Below are 19523 nucleotides of genomic sequence, written 5' to 3' on the forward strand. Positions count from 1 at the left end.
GCATACGGCAACGTTTGGTTAGCTCGCATTCTTGCAACTGAACAAGGATTGCATCCCAGTGTGGATTTCGGTCAGGTTAGCCATGTCTCACCATGCTGCTGGGCCACTCGCATATGCTGGGCAAGATGGCTGCAGCACATTACCTGATCGATCAGCTGCCTCCGGAATGGGTTGCTCTCCTCCAGGACATTGGCCCAGAGTTCCGGGTCTTTTCTCCGCACCAAGTAGCGAGCTTCGCTTTTGAACAAGGAGTTTTCATTGCAAACCTAAAATGACAAAATAAAAAGCAAGGAATGCAGAGAAAGCCAAGATGTGGAACGCCTCCTGTGCAAGAAAAGAGCATGGCAACGTGCACAGTACTGGGGGGCGGAAGGAAGTCTTTTCCAGGGTTTTAACACGTGGGCCATGAGACTTACATTTCAATAAACATTAGCACAAAGAGCAAGGTGGCTAAGAAGGTGGAAACTTTAGCAAATGAAAAAAAAACATTGCGGATTTCCATTAACACACCCCAATGTTTTGATTGGGATTAACAAATGAGAAATCTGTTGTATTGGCTTGGTAGCAACATTTCCTATGGCAGAAAATCAAACCCTTCCTCCCAGCAAAAAACTTCCGATTTTCCGATCTGCTGTTCAAGCCTTGGTACTCTCCCCCCTGGAAGGCCTTCCAGAGACGCCCCTCCCCGCCTCCCCCCTTAGACATGTCCCCTATATGCTGCAACATGGCTCAAAGGACTCCACAAATTCAACCACATCACTCCGACCCTCAACGAAATGCAGTGGTTGCACGCACATATCCCATCAAATCATGCTGTATCATCTACAAGGACATCTCCCTTAAGGCTTCAAACTACCACGCTGAGAAGCTCAGTATGTCGGGAGGAGCAAGCAAGATCTTCTACATTTCAAGAAGGGGCACAATACCCTCCTCCTCGAGGAATAGCCCTTTCCTAACAGGTCCAACCACCCTCAAATCCCCACCCTACCCGAGTCTCGGCAATCTGTGTGCCCGTTTCCTGACCTGGTGGCTTGTAGAAGCTTTGCTGCCAAATCGCCTGCCCTCCTACTTCCCAGTTGTTAACTTGCTGCTCCCTTGTATCTCAACTTTCCTCACTATGTACCCCACTTCCCCCAATGACAGTAATGCACTCCACTGCTTTCTGAAGCTAGGGCCATACTCTATAAATCGCCCAATAATAATGTTGCTGTTGAAAAGGATGACAAAGGCGGCCCTGGGCTGTGGTTGTCTCTTGGGGAAAGAACACAGAGGTAAGAAAGTATTCTATACCCACTTACTCTAGTTGAAGTTACTTATTCCAGTCAAGAATTACGGGGAGCACACACAGTTACTTCATATGGAGGCGACATCAGGTGGAAGGAGAGAAAAGGCTCACCTTAATGAGCTCGAGGTCACATTGTCCCCGTTCGTAAGCAACGCAGGCCAGGTGCGGGTCCCTCTTCTCGCAGTACTTGCCCACCACACGGCTGTCATAGAAAGGGTTCTCCCGTAGAAAGCGCTCTGGATTGTTGTTGCTATCGATGTAGATTTTGGCCAGGGCATTGTGGGTGGCTGGCTCCTCGCAGCCCTCATGTATTCTAGACTCGAGCCATGGCAGTAGAAGCTTCAACCTTACAAGTGAGCAATGAAAGAAGATCTCAAGGCTTGCACATAATAATTGTGAAACCTAGCAATACATTGCAGAATTCCTAAATATAGTGAAACAAACTGTCAACCCAGCAAAGCACACTATCCACAAACATCCTCCAATAAACCTCCATGTTACAACAAAAAAGGTCTTGTTATTCAAGCATAGACAGTCTAACTTTACTTCTTCCAACCTTTACCACTCCTTGGCTCTCAGTGTCTAGGACTGGAAACATGTGGAAAGAGGTAAAGAAGAAGCATTTTTTCAGAACCTGCTCTCATTAGGGTTTGTGAGAAGCTAACAGTCATCCAATTTACATTTACGTATTAAGAGTTCAGGATGTTATAGGCAGGCAGTGCTCATTTTGCATTAAAAAAAGTGCCAGCGCTTGAATATTTCCAGGTACATCGGGGCTTGCTCCTTCCCACATTTCAACGTGTTTCGTGATGCACTACTATCAGTACAGTTTTTCTAAAGTCCAACTAAGGGCTTCATAAAACAATATCCAAGGCAGTACAAAAACTCTTAGTATAAGGCTGTACCACCTGAAAACATTTGGTAGTGTAGACAGAGCAGCCAGGCTTATCTTAGGAGGGTGAGAGGGTTGTAGCTTGGTACAAAAATTTGTAGCATACATATGGTCCAAAGAAACAAACATTATATATTGTAAAAAGTATGTTTATAAGTACATGTAGGCCAAGATGAATCTTGGGAAAGGGAAGGATAAAGTTACTTAACTGTAACTATTGTTCTCCAGCATGGATTCACATACTCATATTCCTTGTCGTCAGGCTGCGAATCCTTGGTAAAAGAAAAACAGTTTCACTTTCACTTCAAAACTGTATTTCTGCTCTAAACCAATCACTGTACTCTGGGTCATACTGTCCCCATCCAATGACAGTCCACCCCTGGTGGCCATCTTCATTTGGTAAGCACATATAGTGGCAGTATGAACCATGAAGAGCCACAGAGGGGACGGAGGGAGGGTTAGCAAGTGAATCCATGTAAGACCCATGCTGGAGAACAATAGCTACAAGTATGGGGACTGGCATGGATTTACATGCTCACAAGTAACGATTACACAGCAGTACATATACACAACCATGGGAGGTGGCACGGCTCAACAGAAGCAATAACACTCCCAGATGGAACAGACTGAACTCAAAACAGGCGGCGTCGCACCGCTTGGCTAACTCGGAACTCCTCCCTGGAATCAATGCGGATGCAGCAGAACCTCGTGAATGTGTGCATGGACCTCCACATAGCAGCCCTGCAGATGTCGAGCAGGGGCACACCAATGAGATACAGTCGATGCAATGGCACTGGTGGAATGGGCTCTCGGCCAGCCTGCTCGGCAGTCGATGACAGTGCATGATGCAACCGGAAAGCCACCTGGAGATGGAAGTCTTCAACAAGGCCTTTCCTTGATTCACAGGTCCAAAGTTGACAAATAACTGAAGTCTTCCAAAAATTCTTAGTACGCGTCACATAAAACTTCAAGGTACGAGCAACATCCAGCAAATGCAAAGCCCTTTCCAGAAGAAGACTGGTAACACCGAAGGATCGTTGAGGTGGAATTCCAAATGCACCTTTGGCACGAAGGTGGGGTGTGTACGCAGCATGGAAAGACAAGTAAGGCTGCTTACAAGACAGGGCCTGAATCTCACCAACCCTTCTGGCCGAGGAGATAGCCAAGAGGAAAGCCGTCTTCTACAAGAGAGACTGGAGTGGTACCCGATTCATAGGTTCGAAAGGGGCTCGCATGAGGTTAGCACCACATTGAGCTCCCAAGCCAGGGGAGGACACTTCACTGGAGGGAAAGTCTTGAAGAGTCCCCTGAGGAACTCTTTGACGAGTCCGAGACCACAGCAACAGCCTGCCTGGAGACCTGGGGTGCCTGGATATGGTGGCGAGATGCACCTTGATCATGGCACATGCCAGTACTACTTTGGTCAAGGAAAACAAGTATGGCAGCAGTTGAAGGGCCGTGACCACCAGCGGTATAATCTTCTGTGTCCTGCACCACACGGAGAAGCAATTCCATTTATGACCGTAGCACTGGCCAGGATGTCTTTACATATCCCCCCCCCTCCCCACCCCCTACTCTAGGGCTGCAGGAGCCATGCCCTCAGGTTCGGAGAGACTGGGTCGTGACACAGAATGGCCCCCTCCCTCCATCTCTCTCTCTCTCTCTCTCTCTCTCTCTCTCTGGCGAGAAGGTCCGGGGACAGTGATAGCCTGATGGACGGGGCGACTGACAGACGCAGCAGGTCCGAATACCAGATTTGTCTTGGCCACGTTGGGGTGAAGAGTATCATCCTGCAGTGGCATTGTCCGAGTGTGTTGATCACATGTAGCAGGAGAGTAAACAGGAAACGCGTACAGGAACCGTCCCTCCTGTGAGGTGCATTTAAAGGCCCCAAACAGAAGTCTCTTTCACCTGAAAAGCAGCATTTAAACACTACAACCAAAAATGGCCCTGCTTTGATTTCCCTCTCACATGAAGAGCAGCCCTTTAAACACAGCAACCAAACACGGCCTAGGTTTTTCTTTTGTGCTTATGTAAAATTAAAGAACCACGTGGAAAGGGGCCAACCCATCATCATCATCATCTATGGACAACAGCTTTGTAAATTCACCCAAGAACGAGAAATCAAAGAATCCTGTGACCTGCAAGACCGTATTGTAAAAATTGAAAGCGAAAACGATCTGCACATGTGTTGCAAATAAAAATGGCTTTAATGGCCACAGTGGAAAAATATAGCATTGCTCACACAGGAAATGTCAGGGAAACATGATGTGGGGGGTGACCAAAGCAAATGTAGATTAGGTTTCAACCATAAAACTCCTGTAACCTGTGAAGAGACACTACTTCAGGAAAAACCGGTTCTGGTTGAGGCAGGAACTTCATAATGACAAGACCCACCTCCAGCTGGATATCACGCATATCCTCAAACAATCCCGCAATAAAATGTGATGCTGCTGAGGGCGTCAAAATTCCCTATTCTGCAGACATGATGGCGGGAGCCCAGAGATTTCAAAGAAGGCAAAATGTGGCTGAAGCATGACAAGAAGGTGAGAGTCATTGTAGCACCCACTTCAAAGAGCAAACAGCCAATTTCAAAGGGACTCTTAAAGAACCCTCTGGTCACTGTCACACTCGTGTGTCTCTGCAGGAGCGATGGACGAGCCTCCCTCCCTTGACCCAGAGTCTTCACTTCCCCTGTTTCACCAGGAGGAATACCTGTCAAATACAAGGTGTATACTCAGACCTGAATTCACCCGATTCCCCTGGGCCCTTCCCTTCTCTTTACTGTGTGCTGTGATGTCCCCCTATGGGCTTACCTTGATCTTTAGTAGGGTGTGCACTCCATCCTGAATTCACAGGGGCGCGTTTCACTCATGTGATTGCTGCCAATGTCTGTAGGCTGAGTTCAGATGCCAAACGCTGTTTTATGCCTTCACAGCGAGGCCGAGAGTTCAAGGCGCCAGTTTCTTCACTGGCTAGAAAGTCCTTCCCACAAGTGAACGTTGCGCGGAGAATGTTATGTCCAAAATTATCCGTATGGTCTGCTAGGTATGGTATGCTGGTATTTTTGTGGGCGAGCAGCGCTGCGTGTAGAAGCTAGCTGCTGGTAGGTTTGTGCAGCGCCTCCAATTCGAGCGCGCCTGGTAATGTCTCTCCCTTTCCCATGCAGGAGAAATTATGTGGTATTAGCGCCTCGAGTCCAGGTTCAGCACTACTGGAGGCTTGGTGGTTAGGTAAGTTTGCAAGGAGGCTTTTGGTAAGCATTCACTGCGTAGAGAGAGCGCAGTGAAATAAGTGTCCGCTTATTAGGGTGAGCGCAATGAATAATCTCTTCTTTCTTTTCCAGGGGTTTGTGCGCTCGTACAACTAACCTGGATTCCAACATCGTGGGAAGATTCGGTGAGTATGTGCAGCGTTACTGATGTGCGCGTTTTAACGCAGTTCTTTGTTCTTACAGGTGGCGGTGTAGAAGTCCCCTCTTGACTGGAGATAGCTGCGGCATGGAGTAAGAACCAGGTAAGCAGAGGCAGGATGATCTGGAGCAGGTAAGCAGAAGCAGGATGATCCGGAGCAGGTAAGCAGAAGCAGGATGATCCGGAGCACGGCAAGTGGGTTGCTGATACAGCTCACAGTAAACAACACAAAGCACTGGAAGAATCTTCGGTGTGGCTTATATAGCCAGCCACACCCAAACACTGGAGAGCTCATGAATTATCATGCACTTCCTGGTTACCACTTCCTGTTGCCAAACAGGAAGTTACTACAAACACTAGGAAGGAATGAAAGGAGGGATTTGTTATGGGTCCTTTGTGTGCCTATGCCAGGCCTGCCAAACCTCCACCCAGCTTGCCCCAACTACCTACCTGATACCCATGACAGTCACAGGCTGACCCAGGGGGAACAGATGGCTAAGGGGGATGAAGCGGCCCGAACCCCGAACAGACACTCCCAATTAATATTAAAAGACTATTTCGTTTAAGGAATTTAGCGCAGCCATCAGACTAAGGATTGATTTTCATTTTATGTCATTTTGCATGTGATTTCCAGGCGGTTTTAAGGATATAAAAATTGCATTTTCCTGGGACTTTGGAAACTGTAATGGCCAGTTAGATTATGTTTCTGGCTGATCGGAACGTGACAATTATGAGATTTGATGAAAAGGTGGAAATTGAAATTAGGAATTTGCGTGATGATTCACATATAACACTTGTACATTTTATGAAAATGACAACAATTTTCCACATGGCCATGCTACATCATACAGATTTGCCGATTGGTTTATCTAATTCTCCATGACTAACGAAAACCAAATATATGTTTCATATGGCAGTGGCTAGTACAATTATGAAGTTATGATGCATAACTAGTTTTTGTCAAAAAGTTGTAAGGGGAACAAAAGGAGGATGACAAATGGAAAAGACATGATTCTTTCCTCCCCTGAACCAGTCCCGACTGGGGGCGGAGAGAGGGATGGTAACTGTCCAATCCTAGCGGCAGGGATAATACAGGGTACTCACCATAGATTGTAAAGTTTGTGATGTCATTTCTGCTATATAAGGGGGGCTATACTAGGACTCGGGGCACACAAACCATGGAGACAGAAAATGAGGATGGAGAGCAGGCTGCTGAACCTTACCATCTTTGAGAGTGCAGTGACCAGACCCCTGCCCTTTCTTTCCAGAGGGTCCCAAGATGCAGCTGGCTTTCCTGAATCCTAAACCAAGGTTTGCTTTGTAAGTAGCATATAACCCGAGTCCTAAATTGCATAAGCCCTTCGTTTGTGTAGTAGTACATCCAATATTTCCCATTGAAAACCCTAATTGCCCATGTAGTCCAGTCATCTCCCCATAGAAGAATCTCTTGTTTGCCTGTGTATGTTAGCTATCTTCCTTTGAAAAACCTGTTGTCTGTGTAAATCCTTAGCATTTTTTAAGTAAATCAATTAATTCCCCCATTGAAATTCACGGTTCAAGATTGTTGCCATATGAAATCAACCATCTTGTTCCTGGTATTTTTATTTAATTGTTATGGTCAGTAAAGTGCTGCCTCAAAAGAATTATTCTCCTTGCAACTAAAAAAACGACTGTGTCAGTGTATTGTGTGCATTACCAAACAAATTCCTATTTGCATCTATTCTATTAAACTTACGCTCACCTGGTATCCACGGGGACGCCACCCAGCCCTGGTTGGATGATTTGCATTCTCAAACCCTCTCCCGGTCCCTTGGTAATGCCTCTGGTTAAAGATGGGTCTGCAATATAGGAGAGCTGGATTCAATACCAGATTGTCTATGTTTTCCCACCTCCCTTGGCCTCAACTCCTTCCTCCCCCTCGGGCCTTCTCCTCACCTTAATATTGTAAGAGGTGGATTCTCTGTCCTGCTCCTCGTGGCAGGGGCGCGTAGATGTGGGGGGCGAGTAGCGACCAAGTTACTTCACTGGTGCAAGCCCCCTGTCGGAATCCAGGCCTGCTGCGACTCCGTAGGTTTGCTGCTTTACGGTCTTTATATGCAGTTCTTATGTTCCTCTTAATTCTAATAATAATGTCTTGCTTCTTTCCTTTTAGGTATGGAAAGGTATTTTGGTGTTGTCATGCAGTTTGAAGAGGAGCATGGGGCGGTAGGCGAAGCCGGTGTGCGTGCGATGCTGTCCGGTGAGTAATGCGCGATGCGCTGCGCTGTTTCGCCTTTTATATTGCTAACCTATGTCTTTTCTCTCCTTGCAGGTTGCGATGCTCCTCGCCGAGCGCTGTAATGTTCCAGCAATGATACTGACCAGGAGATGACTACCCAGGTAAGAATTGTGTGGCTTTCTTCATTCGGGAGGAAACATGAGTAAACGCTTAATAATGCGGTCTTTCTTTCTCCTCTTTCCAGGTTATGGCATTCCAGGATGCATGCAGTGCTAGATGATGGAGTTCATACCTTCAGGTGAGCGGAACTGAAGTCAGTGGTGGATTGAAGACGGGATACTGTTCCAGGTACGTTTCGTAGTGTTTTTTATTTCTGCAGGTCCTTGGTTTCAGGTAAGCTGGCATCAAAGAACTGGAGACGGTGAGCGTTACGCTGCCCACAGCTAAATAACGCAAAGCATGTTCTGCTGTTTGAGTGTGGTTTAAAAAGTCTCAGGTAAAGTAGTCCAGGTAAAATAGTCCCAGGCCTGCCACACCCAAAGTAGTCCCAGGCCTGCCACACCCAAAAGATTAGACCGCATAGCTCAGTTCCTTGTAACTGAGCTATGTGTGTGCCTCCATGTTGGCGCCCCCCACCCCCCCCCCACCCAAGTTAAATAGTCCCAAGTAAATAGTCCCATTCTAATGTTGGTCTTCATGATGGTTATGAGCCTGGCGCCAAAGGCACCAGGACTGACTCCAAGAGAGTCTTGGATGAGGTTTTAAGGCCTTTGATCTGGCCCTAACTGGAAGGCTGACTTGCCAGTGATGGCTAGGGGCAAGGGTCATGACAAACCCAAAAACTGTTCCCATTTTCAGCAATCCCTTTTGCCTAGAAATTAATCCCCGGTGTAAACAAATTTCCATTTGCGATTGTTTTTTCCCTTTGCATTTGCTTCTTCCCCAACCCGATTTTCCCCACTTCATTTCTATTTTGCCCTGGTGTGCTCATTAGTATTCTCTAAAACTTTCCCCATCTCCCAAGTCTAAGCAATACAAATTTCCTTCTATTCTCACCCCTAGCAGTTGTGAGAAATCACCAAAACCCCATTCTTCCCTTTTGCTCCAAAATCGGGTTTTCCCTTTCTTTGCTGGCTTCCCATTTTGTGATGGTGAGCTTTACCCCAAAACTGATTGTTCCCCTCTATTCCTACTCCTTGCCACTACCTTCCATTCAAAGGCATCAAGTGTAATTGATGTTTGGGGGTGAGTGTTGCAAGGGGGAGTGCTTCACTGTTGGTGCCATCACTTGGTTGTAAATTGGTCTTTCTGTTTTGACATTAAAAGTCTGAACTACTATAGGATATCTTAACCTGATTGTTTTATAGAGATAATTGCATTTTGTGTTGCCACAACTTTGGTGGCTGCTGTATTTTGATTATTTCCCCTTTTCATTAAATATTAAATTAATAAATAATCGTAGCGACACACACCGGCCTGGTATCTAGTCCATTGTGACAGGTGTTTGTGGAGGTTGGGTGCGAGATGGGTTGGAGACCTACTCAAAAGAATCCGTAGTATATTAAAAATAAAGTGCTTTATTGTGGGCCACATCCGTTGTAGGGGAAGGAGTTCCCTAGTTGGTGTGTGCCGTGTAATAAACCATGACATGGCCACAGGAACAAGAACACATCCCCCATGATTTTCGGTTAAGGGAACCAGCTGGCCAACCTTTGGCACTCGGTGCCTGCCACTGTCGCAAAGAGATCGATCTGAGGCCATCCCCATTTGCTGAACAGAAGATCCACCTGGTCCTGGCAAAGCTCCCACTCCTGGCAATAACGCAGTTCCCTGCTTAGCGAGTCCGCAATGGTGTTCTTGACTCCCGCCATGTGAAACAGAACAAGGAAGATGTTGTGACGAATGGTCCACCGCTACAAGTCCTGGGCTTCTTTGGAGAGTGCCAGTGAGTGGGCTCCAAGCCCCCCGTTTCCAGATGTAGAACATGGCGGTGGTGTCTGAAGATCCTCACCACCTTGTCCTTCAATGACAGTAGAAAAGTCTTGAGGGCACAGAATACGGCCCAAAGTTCCAGGACTTTGATGTGTAGATTCTTTTCCTCCGGTTGCCAGAGGCCTCTGGTGTGCAACTGACCCGTGTGGGCTCCCCATCCCTCTAGAGAGTGGTCTGTGGTGACCGTCTCCTGGTAAGGAGGAACCTGAAATGGAGCTCCCTGTGCGAGATGCTGCCAAACACCCCACGAGAGTATCACCCGACGGAACTCTTCGTTGAGGGAGATCTTGTCCGTAAAGTTCCCAGACACTTGCATCCACCTCGCATCCAGGAACTCCTGTAGAGGTCTCATGCATAGTCTGCAGAGATGACCAAGGTTGATGCAGGAGGACAACATGCCCTGAAGCGACTTGATGGACCGCACCATCGCCGTCTGGGCCGACGACAAGCACTGCACCTTGCCTTGTATGGTTTTCACCTTCTCCACCGAGGGAGACGCCAAGCACGTCACTATATTGAGTTGTGCACCTAGGAACAGAGAGTCCGGAGATGGTTTCAAGCAAGACTTTGGATAGTTCATGGAGAACCCCCAGCTCCGTCAGCAGATGTATGGTTTGGACTGTGTGCCCGCTTGTCAGATTGTGAGCGGGAACGCACCAGCCACTCATCCAGGTAGGGGTATACGTGGGTGCCTTGCAAACGAAGATGTGCCGCCACCGGGCCCAAGCACTTCGTAAACACCCTTGGTAAAATCTCCTTGTACCAGCTGACCAAGCATGTGCTGCAACATGACCATCCAGAACATTTGGGATTTTTAGATCCAGAATTGGCCACCAATCCACAGAAAGTATCAGGAATACACTCCAGAGCCGCAAGGGAACAGTGTGCCCCTGTCAGAGCGTCCAGCACCCATCTATGCATGGTAATCTTTTCCCAAGTGCTCACGAACTTCGCCTGTCAGCCTCGCCAACTCTGTGTCGGTCTTTATCGCCTGCAAAGACTGGTCTACCACTTTTCCAAAGAGGTTCTCCCTGTTCATATCCAGTACCTTAGTCTGAAAGTCCTGGCGGAAGTTTGTAGCCTTTAACCAACCTTGACAGCGCAGAGACACCCCGTTTCCCCATTTGGTAAAAACCCATGTCAATCGCCACCGTGATGGCGTGTCATCGGAGGCCGCCTCCCCTTCCTTAAAGAGTTCTAGTGTCTCAAACTTGTCTTCGGACAGGAAGTCCAGGATAGGGCCCAGCTTGTACCAGAATTCACAGTCATAACAGGATAAAATGGCTAGGGCGTTTGCTGCCTTGATGTTAGAGACTGCCATGTACATTTTACTCTTGCCCATTGCATCCAGCGTCTTCCCCTCCTGGTCCGGAGGTAACATGGCTGCCGATGACTGGTTCGCCAAGTGTTTTCTAGATGCGGCTGAGACCACTGAATCCGGCAAGGGCTGAGACCTTCGGCACCTGGGGGCCGAATCCAGCACCCTGTACCTTTTCTTCAATCTGTCCCGCTTGGTGGGGCCGTACTTGGATTTTTCATTAGGGCTTGGCCTTCCTCCCAGATGTCGTCCAGCAAGAAAATGGACATTGTCTTTCTCCTCGATTCGCGTATTTGGTACAGAAAAACCCTCTTTCTTAGTCTCCTCAGGAACCAACTGAAACAGTTTAGAGGAACTTGACATGACAATGAAAGAATCCAACTTCGTCCGATGGGGAGGCCCTATGGGGCTCGTCCGCGTGTGACGTTCTCCGTCAGCTGTAATGAAATGGTCCTAGTCAGTGCCTGTAGCCGGGTAGCTGTTTTTGTGTCCGTGTGCGGATCTGGGGCTCCAGTAGGAGTTTTCTCGTGACGAGGTGGTGGTGAGAAGTCTGATGATGCTGAGGACCAGTGCCTCCTTTGGACTTCCTCTTTGGCGGGGAGTCGGGGGTGGGAGGGGTGCATTACCTCAGATGTCCTCTGCTGGACTTCGGTGACCAGTGTGTGTAGGGCAGATAGAATGTCCAGAGACACATCCCTAGGTCTAGGGGTGAAGGGAGCCAGCAGAGTGGGATCTGGGCTGATGAGTCCTTTTCCACAAAGGGGGCTGAGTTTTTCCTCCCACAGATAACCCCCTCTTCGTGATCTGAGCAGCACCCATTGTGCGGATCATTCTCTCCCTCGTTGGTGTTAGGCACGATTGTATGCAGTACCCTTTGGGTGCAGAACACCCTGACCCCCTGGCAATAGGAACCCAACCTTTGGTACAAGTCTGTACTACACAGGTTGGTTGCGTGTTGAGCAGCCAGGTTTATCTAAATAGGGGTCAATGTGAGCTGCAGGGGTTACACAGGGATTCACAGTGACAAGTTGTTAGGGAGAATTCTCAAAAATGTGCTAATTCCCTCCACCTTAGAGACCCCCCGCAACTTTGCTGGATTTTGGAGGACTTGATTTTTTTTAACCTGGAGAGAGCGAGGCCCTTTTTCCCCCCACACTCATGTATTTTAATGGGATTTTACACACTTTCTTTTTGGTTATGGAGTCTAACCAACTCCATAGGCATCATCTTTTACAACTGTGTCACACAGCACCTTCAGTGCAGTGGCGCAGGGAAGTCTTTTAGATTTCCCAAGGTTTAAATACCTTCTCTGGGATAAACTACTGTTTCCCAGAGCAGTAAAGTGAAATTGGCTTTACTTAGCGTTGTACTTGCTAGACCCACCACACTGTATCTTACAATAGAGTGCTGAAAGGGTTACTTAGTATCTCCTGTGCCTAACTGCTAATGTAAAAATGTTTAGGTTACCCTTTCCTCATTTAAATGGCTGGTGGCAGTGGTTCCAGTTTGAACTACCATGGATTGCATTTACCGCAACCGTTCGTGGACCCGGTAAAGTTAACTGTGGGAGCCATCTTTTTCAAAATGGCGTCCAGCCATCCTTGTTCAAATGGTGCCCAGTCTTTTTTCACCATGTCTTTGTGAAAAGGTCCTTCTAGAGTTTTTCTCTGCATGGCAAACCAGGTTTGGTCTCTTTGTTCATTCGCCTTTGGCGGGCTTCAGGAGTGAAACCCGCCTCTGGCTCCAGAGTGTCTGGGGTAGGCTCCAGAGTGTCTGGGGTAGGCTCCAGAGTGTCCGGGGTAGGCATGAAGTGAGGGAGGTATCCAAAACTCCCTGTGCTTAGTCTCCTAGGAGACCCAAATGCACTCTGGTGATTGGCTGGTTCACTGTCCGGCAAGGACAACCACCCTGCGGGGTGAGTGACAGCTAGGCTGGAATGAATGGGAGAGAACTGAATAAAAGGCAAGTCGTTTGGCTTGGAAGGCAGAGTCGACCACTGGACGAAGGAACCAAAGAGCTTGAAGAGGAAAGATGTTGTAACTCCTGGACCATTTGTTTGCCCAGTGAAGTCTTGCTGCAGGTCCGAATCCCCAAGTTCGCATCAACAGAGAAGCCCCAGCAAGGACTTCTCCCTTTGAGTTGGTGGGACTAATCAACTCCCAAGTAAGCCATCTGGACACCCATCTCGGAGCTGGTTGAATTTCCTTAGAGTTGCTGCAGGAAACCGTAGGGAGAGGGACACCAGATTGTGTGCGTTGCTTGTAAGCTGGCCTAAAGCTTTGGGAAGATCCTCGGGACTCCGAAGAAGGACTGACCAAGCCTGCCCCCCCCCCCCCTCAGTCGAGTGCGGGACCTCAGATGTGAGGAACATCCACCTTGACAGCCAGGAAATGCACTTATTGCTATATGCTGTACCGCAAGGAGCTGAAACGCGAAACAGCGACAAAGTAAAGTTTGCCAGTTGCCAGCTTTGACGGTGTCAGTACAGTGCAGGAGTCCCCCCGACGTCCTCCCTCATGTCCCCTCGACTGAGGTCCAGGAACAGTGAGACCTGCAGAGCTGCACAGGAACAAAAGTCTTTAGCTGCAGCTTTTATTTTCCTAGGTACTGTAAAATCAGCCTAAGAGAACTTAACTCTTACTGTGGAAGTACTTGTAACTTCTCAACTCACAAGCCTAATCAGCTTCTGGCCCTACATTTGTTTTTTTTTTTTATCAAAGACTCCTAAGAACTTGTGCAAAGACTTTTCCATTTACGTACCTGAAGTGCTGCATCCTATACAAAGACTTTGGCCTATTGACTTTGGCTTAGCCTTTTGAATTGAATGACTCTTCTAAGTGCTATCTGAAAGTATTTGCCCTGCTGATGACTATTTGTAATTTCTTGTGTTGTAATAATCTTTGCCTTGTACTTACTTTATAAGAGTATTCTGAATGCCAATAGTAAGGTATTAATGTCCCCTACACCCTTGTTACTGAAGTCACCTGTGGGTGTAGGTAGTGTCAGTGGGCCATCCCAAAAGGGCCTTGTCTGATTCAGAAACTCAGTGTACAGTATTGAAGTATATTTGTCTGTTACTATTATATTGCCCTCTTCTGAAGAAGGCTTACTCAAACTGACTTAAATTATTAATTGTTTATGCAAGAAACCTTGAGTATAAGAGTTTATGTGAATGTCTGTAACTGTGAATCTTTGTGCAACTCCACTACAGCTCACATTTCCCCTCTTGAGAAGAGCCTGGCTGCTCAAGACGCTATCAAAACTGTAGTATAAACTTATACCAAGGGTTGGATTGCCTATACCTGTAGTCCTAGTTGTTTGTAGTGTTCCCAAAGGGTACTGTATTCAAACTTTGCCTAACACAAGTATTCAAATAAACTCTTACACAAGGTTTCTTGATTAAACAATGAATTTATTTAACAGTCAGTTTGAGTAAGCCTATATACTCCAAAATCCACTCTTAATATTTCTAAATCAGTAAGTACCCTTTTGGGATGGCACACAGACACTTCCTACACCCTCAGGTGACTTTAGTAACTACGACATTGTGGACATGAATTTACTACTGTTGTCATTTAGAATCAGACTTAAGAGTTTGGCAAAGAAAAAGATTATTAGAACAAAACAAGAGATCACACAAATATTCTGAAGCAGGTTAGTACTTTTGGTAACCCGCCCAATGCAAAGTTAGTTCACCCCTTCCTAGAAGGAAGACAAAACACAATGTCAAGAAGAGTCATTTAGGGAGCCAGGCTAGGCCAAAGTCATGGGCAAAAGTCTACATGACCTGAAGTACTTCTTGCAGGTCAGTAAAAGTCTCGCACAATGTTTTAGAAGTCTGTAGAAATGAAGAATTTAAAAATAGGGCCTCAAGCTGTTTAGGCTTGTGAAGTAAAGAAACGGTCAGCAACTCTACAGAGCAACCACAACAGGCCTCAACAACAGAACACGTGCAGTTACAAAACAAGAGGTAAATTCTCTTAGACTGTACAGTACCTTTAGGGTGAAGGAAAAGGGCAGAAGATGACTTCAGTTCCTGTGCAGCTCTGCAGATCCTGGTGTTCCTGGGCCTCAGTCATGGGGACAAGGGGGAGGACATCCGGGGACTCGCGCACTGCAATGGGACGGTCACCAACCGCAACTGGCAATCTTCAAACAAGTGGCACTTTGGTGTTCCTGGCTGTTGAGATGGGCTTTCTTGCATCTGGGGTCCAGCACTCTGTTGAGAAGGCTCAGTCAGTCCTGCTTCCTGGGAGTCCGCAGGATTTCCTGGAGCTCTTGGCCAGCTTAAAAGCAACGCACACGATCTGGTGTTCCTCTCCCTAGCTATTCAGTTCCAGCTGCACCTGCAGTGGAATTTCAACCAGCTCAGAGGATGTCCAGGTGGCTTACTTTGGAGTTTATTGGTCCCACCAACTCAAGGGGAGAATTCAACCTTGCAGTGCCATCTCTGTCGATACGAATTTGGAGTTTCAGCACAGCAGCAGGGCTTCACCGGGAAAACCAACGGTCTAGGAGTTGCAGCAGGTGTCTCTCCAAGTTCTTCGGTTCCTTCGTCCAGTGGTCGACTCTGCCTTCCAAGCCAAAAAGCCTCGCCTTTTATGCAGGTTTCTCCCATTCATTTCAGCCTAGCTGTCAGACACCCAGCAGGGTGGCTGTCCTTGCTGGACAGCCAGCCGGCCAATCACCTAAGAGTGCATTCCTGTCTCCTAGGAGACTAAGCACATGGAGTTTCGCGCACCTCCCTTGTATCCTGCACCCAGCAGACACCCTGGAGCCAGAGGCGAGTTTCACTCATGAATCCTGCCAAGGGCAAAACGAAAACAAAGGGACCAAACCTGGTTTGGCGCGCAGGGTAAATCTCAAGAAGGACCTTTCCACAAAGAAATGGCGAAAAAAGAACACCGGGGCCATTTTGACAAAAACGGCACCCGTGGGTGCTTTACTGCAGCTGCGAACGCAGCCCACAGTAAATGCACACCACAGTAGTTTAAAAGTAAACCACTACCACCAGCCATTCATCAAGGAAAGGGTAACATAAAAATGTTACATAAGAAGCTAGACAAAGGGGAAACTAAGTCACCCCTCCATCACCCTATTTGTAAGATAGTGTGTGTTAGGTCAGGAAAATTACAATATAAATAAAGTCAATTTCACTTCACTGCTCTTGGAAACAGTAGTTTATCCAAGAGAAGGTATTTAAACCTTGGGGAAATCTGAAAGACTTCCCTGTGTTACGGCACTGAAGGTGCTGTGTGACAATTGTAAAAGATGATGCCTATGGAGTTTGTCAGACACCACAACCAAAAGAAACCAAGTTCAAATCACATTTAAAAAATACATGAGTGGGAAAAAGGGACTCGCTCTCCAGATTAAAAATTCAAGTCCTCAAAATCCAGCAAAGTTGCTGGGGGTCTCTAAGGAGTGTTCTTCAGATTTTCAGTCGGCTGATATGAGGAAATGGCTGCAGGAGGAGTCTTCTTATCCAAAATCCCGCCTGAAAGCAAGTCCAAGCCCACCAATAGTAAGGATCTGCACCATTCAAACAGCAAGTATTTGTGAATAGGGGGACAACTATTGGTTTCACTCATGCCCAACACCTATTCTCTCTGGCTACACAAATGTGGAATGGGACCAGCCAGTTCCACCCACTTCCGGGGCCACAAACGCGCAAACTGTTAGGGAGAATTTTCATTTCTGTGCCAATTCCCTTTAAGCTTAGAGACCCCCAGCTCTCTTGCTGTACTCGGGGCTTTTTAAATTTTACTCCTGAGCGAGTGGGACCTTTTTCTCACTCAGTCCTGTGTTTTCCAGACTCTGATTTTCTATGTTCCTTACTGTTTAATGGAGTCTGGTAAACTCCATAGGTATCTGCTTTTTCATTGTGACACAGCACCTTTTATGCAGTGCAACTGAGAAGTCCCTTAGACTTTTTAGTGTGTAGCTACATTTTCTTGGGTGAACTACTGTTCACAAGAAAAGTAAGATGACCCCAGAATTGCCCAGTCTTCCTTTTTCGCCATTTCTTGTTAGTTTCTTCCAGGCGTTTACTCTGTTTGCATCAGGTTTGAGTCCTTTGTGTAGTTTGCCTTTGGCAGGCTTCAGCCCAGAAGCCTGCCCAGGCTCCAGTGTGTCTGGAAAGGGAGGAAGTGAGGGAGGGTCCTGAAACGTCCCTGTCCTTTGACTCTAGGTGTGCCTGTGTGAAACCAGTTCCAAGTGGCCGGCTGGCTGTCCTGGATGACAGCCACCCAGCTGTATGATACACAGCCTACGTCTGTGAATGAGTGGGACCTTGCATAAAAGCGAGGTTTTTGGGACTAGAAGCACTGTCGAACACTGGAGAACAGAATCCAAAGCAGAAGACAAGACGCCAGCAGCACCTTCCTGCCCAGTGAAGCCCTGTAGCCGTGCTGACCCAGTTTTCGAAACGACAAAGAAGACACGTAAAGTACGACTTCATCCCTTAGGCTTGTGGGACCAACTAGCCTTGAGACAAAACTATTTTGGCTCAACCCCCCGACTTGCTGCGACTTTCTAAGGCTGCAGAAGCCCAATACACAGGTTACCTCGACCACTTGTAGTGCATTGTCTTCCGAAGTCCGAATCCGGCCAGATCTTTGTGGGCCATCCAGAGGACCCTACAGAGGCAATAAATCTGCGTCCAGACTCCCCCTCACCCGAGGCAAGGACGGAGGGATCAAAGAAATCCTAACTGGAGATTTTCGTTCTTCATTGACGCTGAGAAAAAGGTGCCAAAACCACAGAGCCGCTGAATCTACGAAAATCCATTGCTGCCGAGTCCTTCTCTCGAGTGCTGGCGCAGGAGCCCGCTAGATGTCCTCCCTTTTGTCACCACGACCAAGGACCAGGAACAAGGGACTACTGCATTGCATCATAAAGTCAACTAGCTGGAACACTTTCATTTTCAAGGTACTGTGGGGTTTATGGTATTTTATCCTTTTGCCATTTGGGGTGCTTCCTACCTTTAGAAATGCAATTTAAACCAACACCAAGTTGACCTCAATGTACCTGCATTGGCCTTACAGTTTGTGCTTTCCAAAGGTGACTCCTCTTGAGTTGCTGTGATTTCTCTTTTGAACAATGACTATTTAATAACATTTTTCTAATAAGAGCATCAGCACTATGACTGTCCATTGACTTTGGCTGTCCTGGCTCCCTAAATGCCTCCTTCTGAACCTATTGGCTTTGGCAGTGCTTGTTCCCTTACAGACTGTAAAATGTTGAACACTTTAATGCTGGGATAATGGACTACCTGCATCCCTTTGGGAGAAGCAAATTGTTCTTATAACCCATCTGTCTGTTCTGATCTAACCCTAACCTTTCCGAAAAACTCAATATTGCAAAGGTGATACTATATGAATGCTATACTGACCTCAAATGAAGTCACCTCCGGGTGCTGGAACATGTGTAACATATGAATGAATAACTCACCTGCTTAATTGTTCACTTTTTAAATTGAATCCTAATTTGGGATTGCTACAGCCGATTACGGTTTTAAAAAAAATGCTTTAAATATCTTAAGTAAAATACATTATTTATACACAAAGTGTGTAAGTGTTTAATTTGATACTTTTATTAATGGTTTCAATGCACAGCTCACATTACCCCTCTTAAGACAAGCCTGGCTGCTCAGTCACACTACCGACTTGTGTAGTACAGGTCTAGATTAAAAGGTGGGTTACCCAATACCAAGGAGAGTCTTATGGAGTCCGCCACTAGTTGGACTGCACTAATGCCCACACACACATGTGCACGTGCGCCCACATGCACACGCCCACACACACACACGTGCTCGCCCCGTTAAGGCAGCAGCTTTCAGGGCAGGTGTATGACCTTGTATGGGAATTCCTGACCTAGCAAGGCAGGAAGAAGGCCAAACTACAAAATGGCCAAGAACTATATTTTCGTGGCATGGCCATCTTAGGGCACTAGCCACGTTTAGTAGCCATACGCAGTAAACGTGTGCACGCTAGAAATAATGCAAACATTTTAAAAATGTATCTGCCGCCACCAGCTTGTCTTTAGCCACATAAAAGTAACTAAAAAAAATCCCATTGTAATAAGCTAGGTTACAAAAGTATCCCCATCGCACTGCAATTTAAGATGCTGTGTGCAATTACAAAAATGGGTAAGAAAGGTCAAGATCAGTTTCCCTATGACAGATGAGCAAAACGCAAGGGAAGTGAAGCTGGAGGCTTTAATTCCCCAGTAAGAACAAGTTAAAAAACAAAGCAAAAAAAAAAAGTGTGGGTCCATAGAAACTATGAAGGGAAAGTTGCCAAATCAAACATCTTTCCTAACACGGACTATATTAAAGCCAAAGTAGTAACAATGCAAAAAGAAAATGCTTCCAAACACAAGCCCTTTAATAGGCATTTTGAATG

The 19523-nt window shown here is 46.9% G+C and overlaps 1 protein-coding gene across 2 annotated transcripts in view; it reads right to left on the reverse strand.

Moving 5' to 3' along the window:
• CLTCL1 (clathrin heavy chain like 1) overlaps nt 1–19523 on the reverse strand; it is an 804099-nt gene that overhangs the window by 309313 nt on the left and 475263 nt on the right. For both annotated transcript variants that reach the window (XM_069619951.1, XM_069619950.1), the window contains exons 17-18: nt 1397–1631; nt 144–266 (exon numbers count right to left, since the gene is read on the reverse strand). In XM_069619951.1, the coding sequence (XP_069476052.1) occupies nt 144–266; nt 1397–1631 (358 nt within the window). The remainder of the gene's footprint in view (nt 1–143; nt 267–1396; nt 1632–19523) is intronic.

The sequence above is a fragment of the Ambystoma mexicanum genome, chromosome 10, assembly GCF_040938575.1.
Source record: "Ambystoma mexicanum isolate Mex_15411 chromosome 10, UKY_AmexF1_1, whole genome shotgun sequence".
NCBI classification, from domain to species: Eukaryota; Metazoa; Chordata; class Amphibia; order Caudata; family Ambystomatidae; genus Ambystoma; species Ambystoma mexicanum.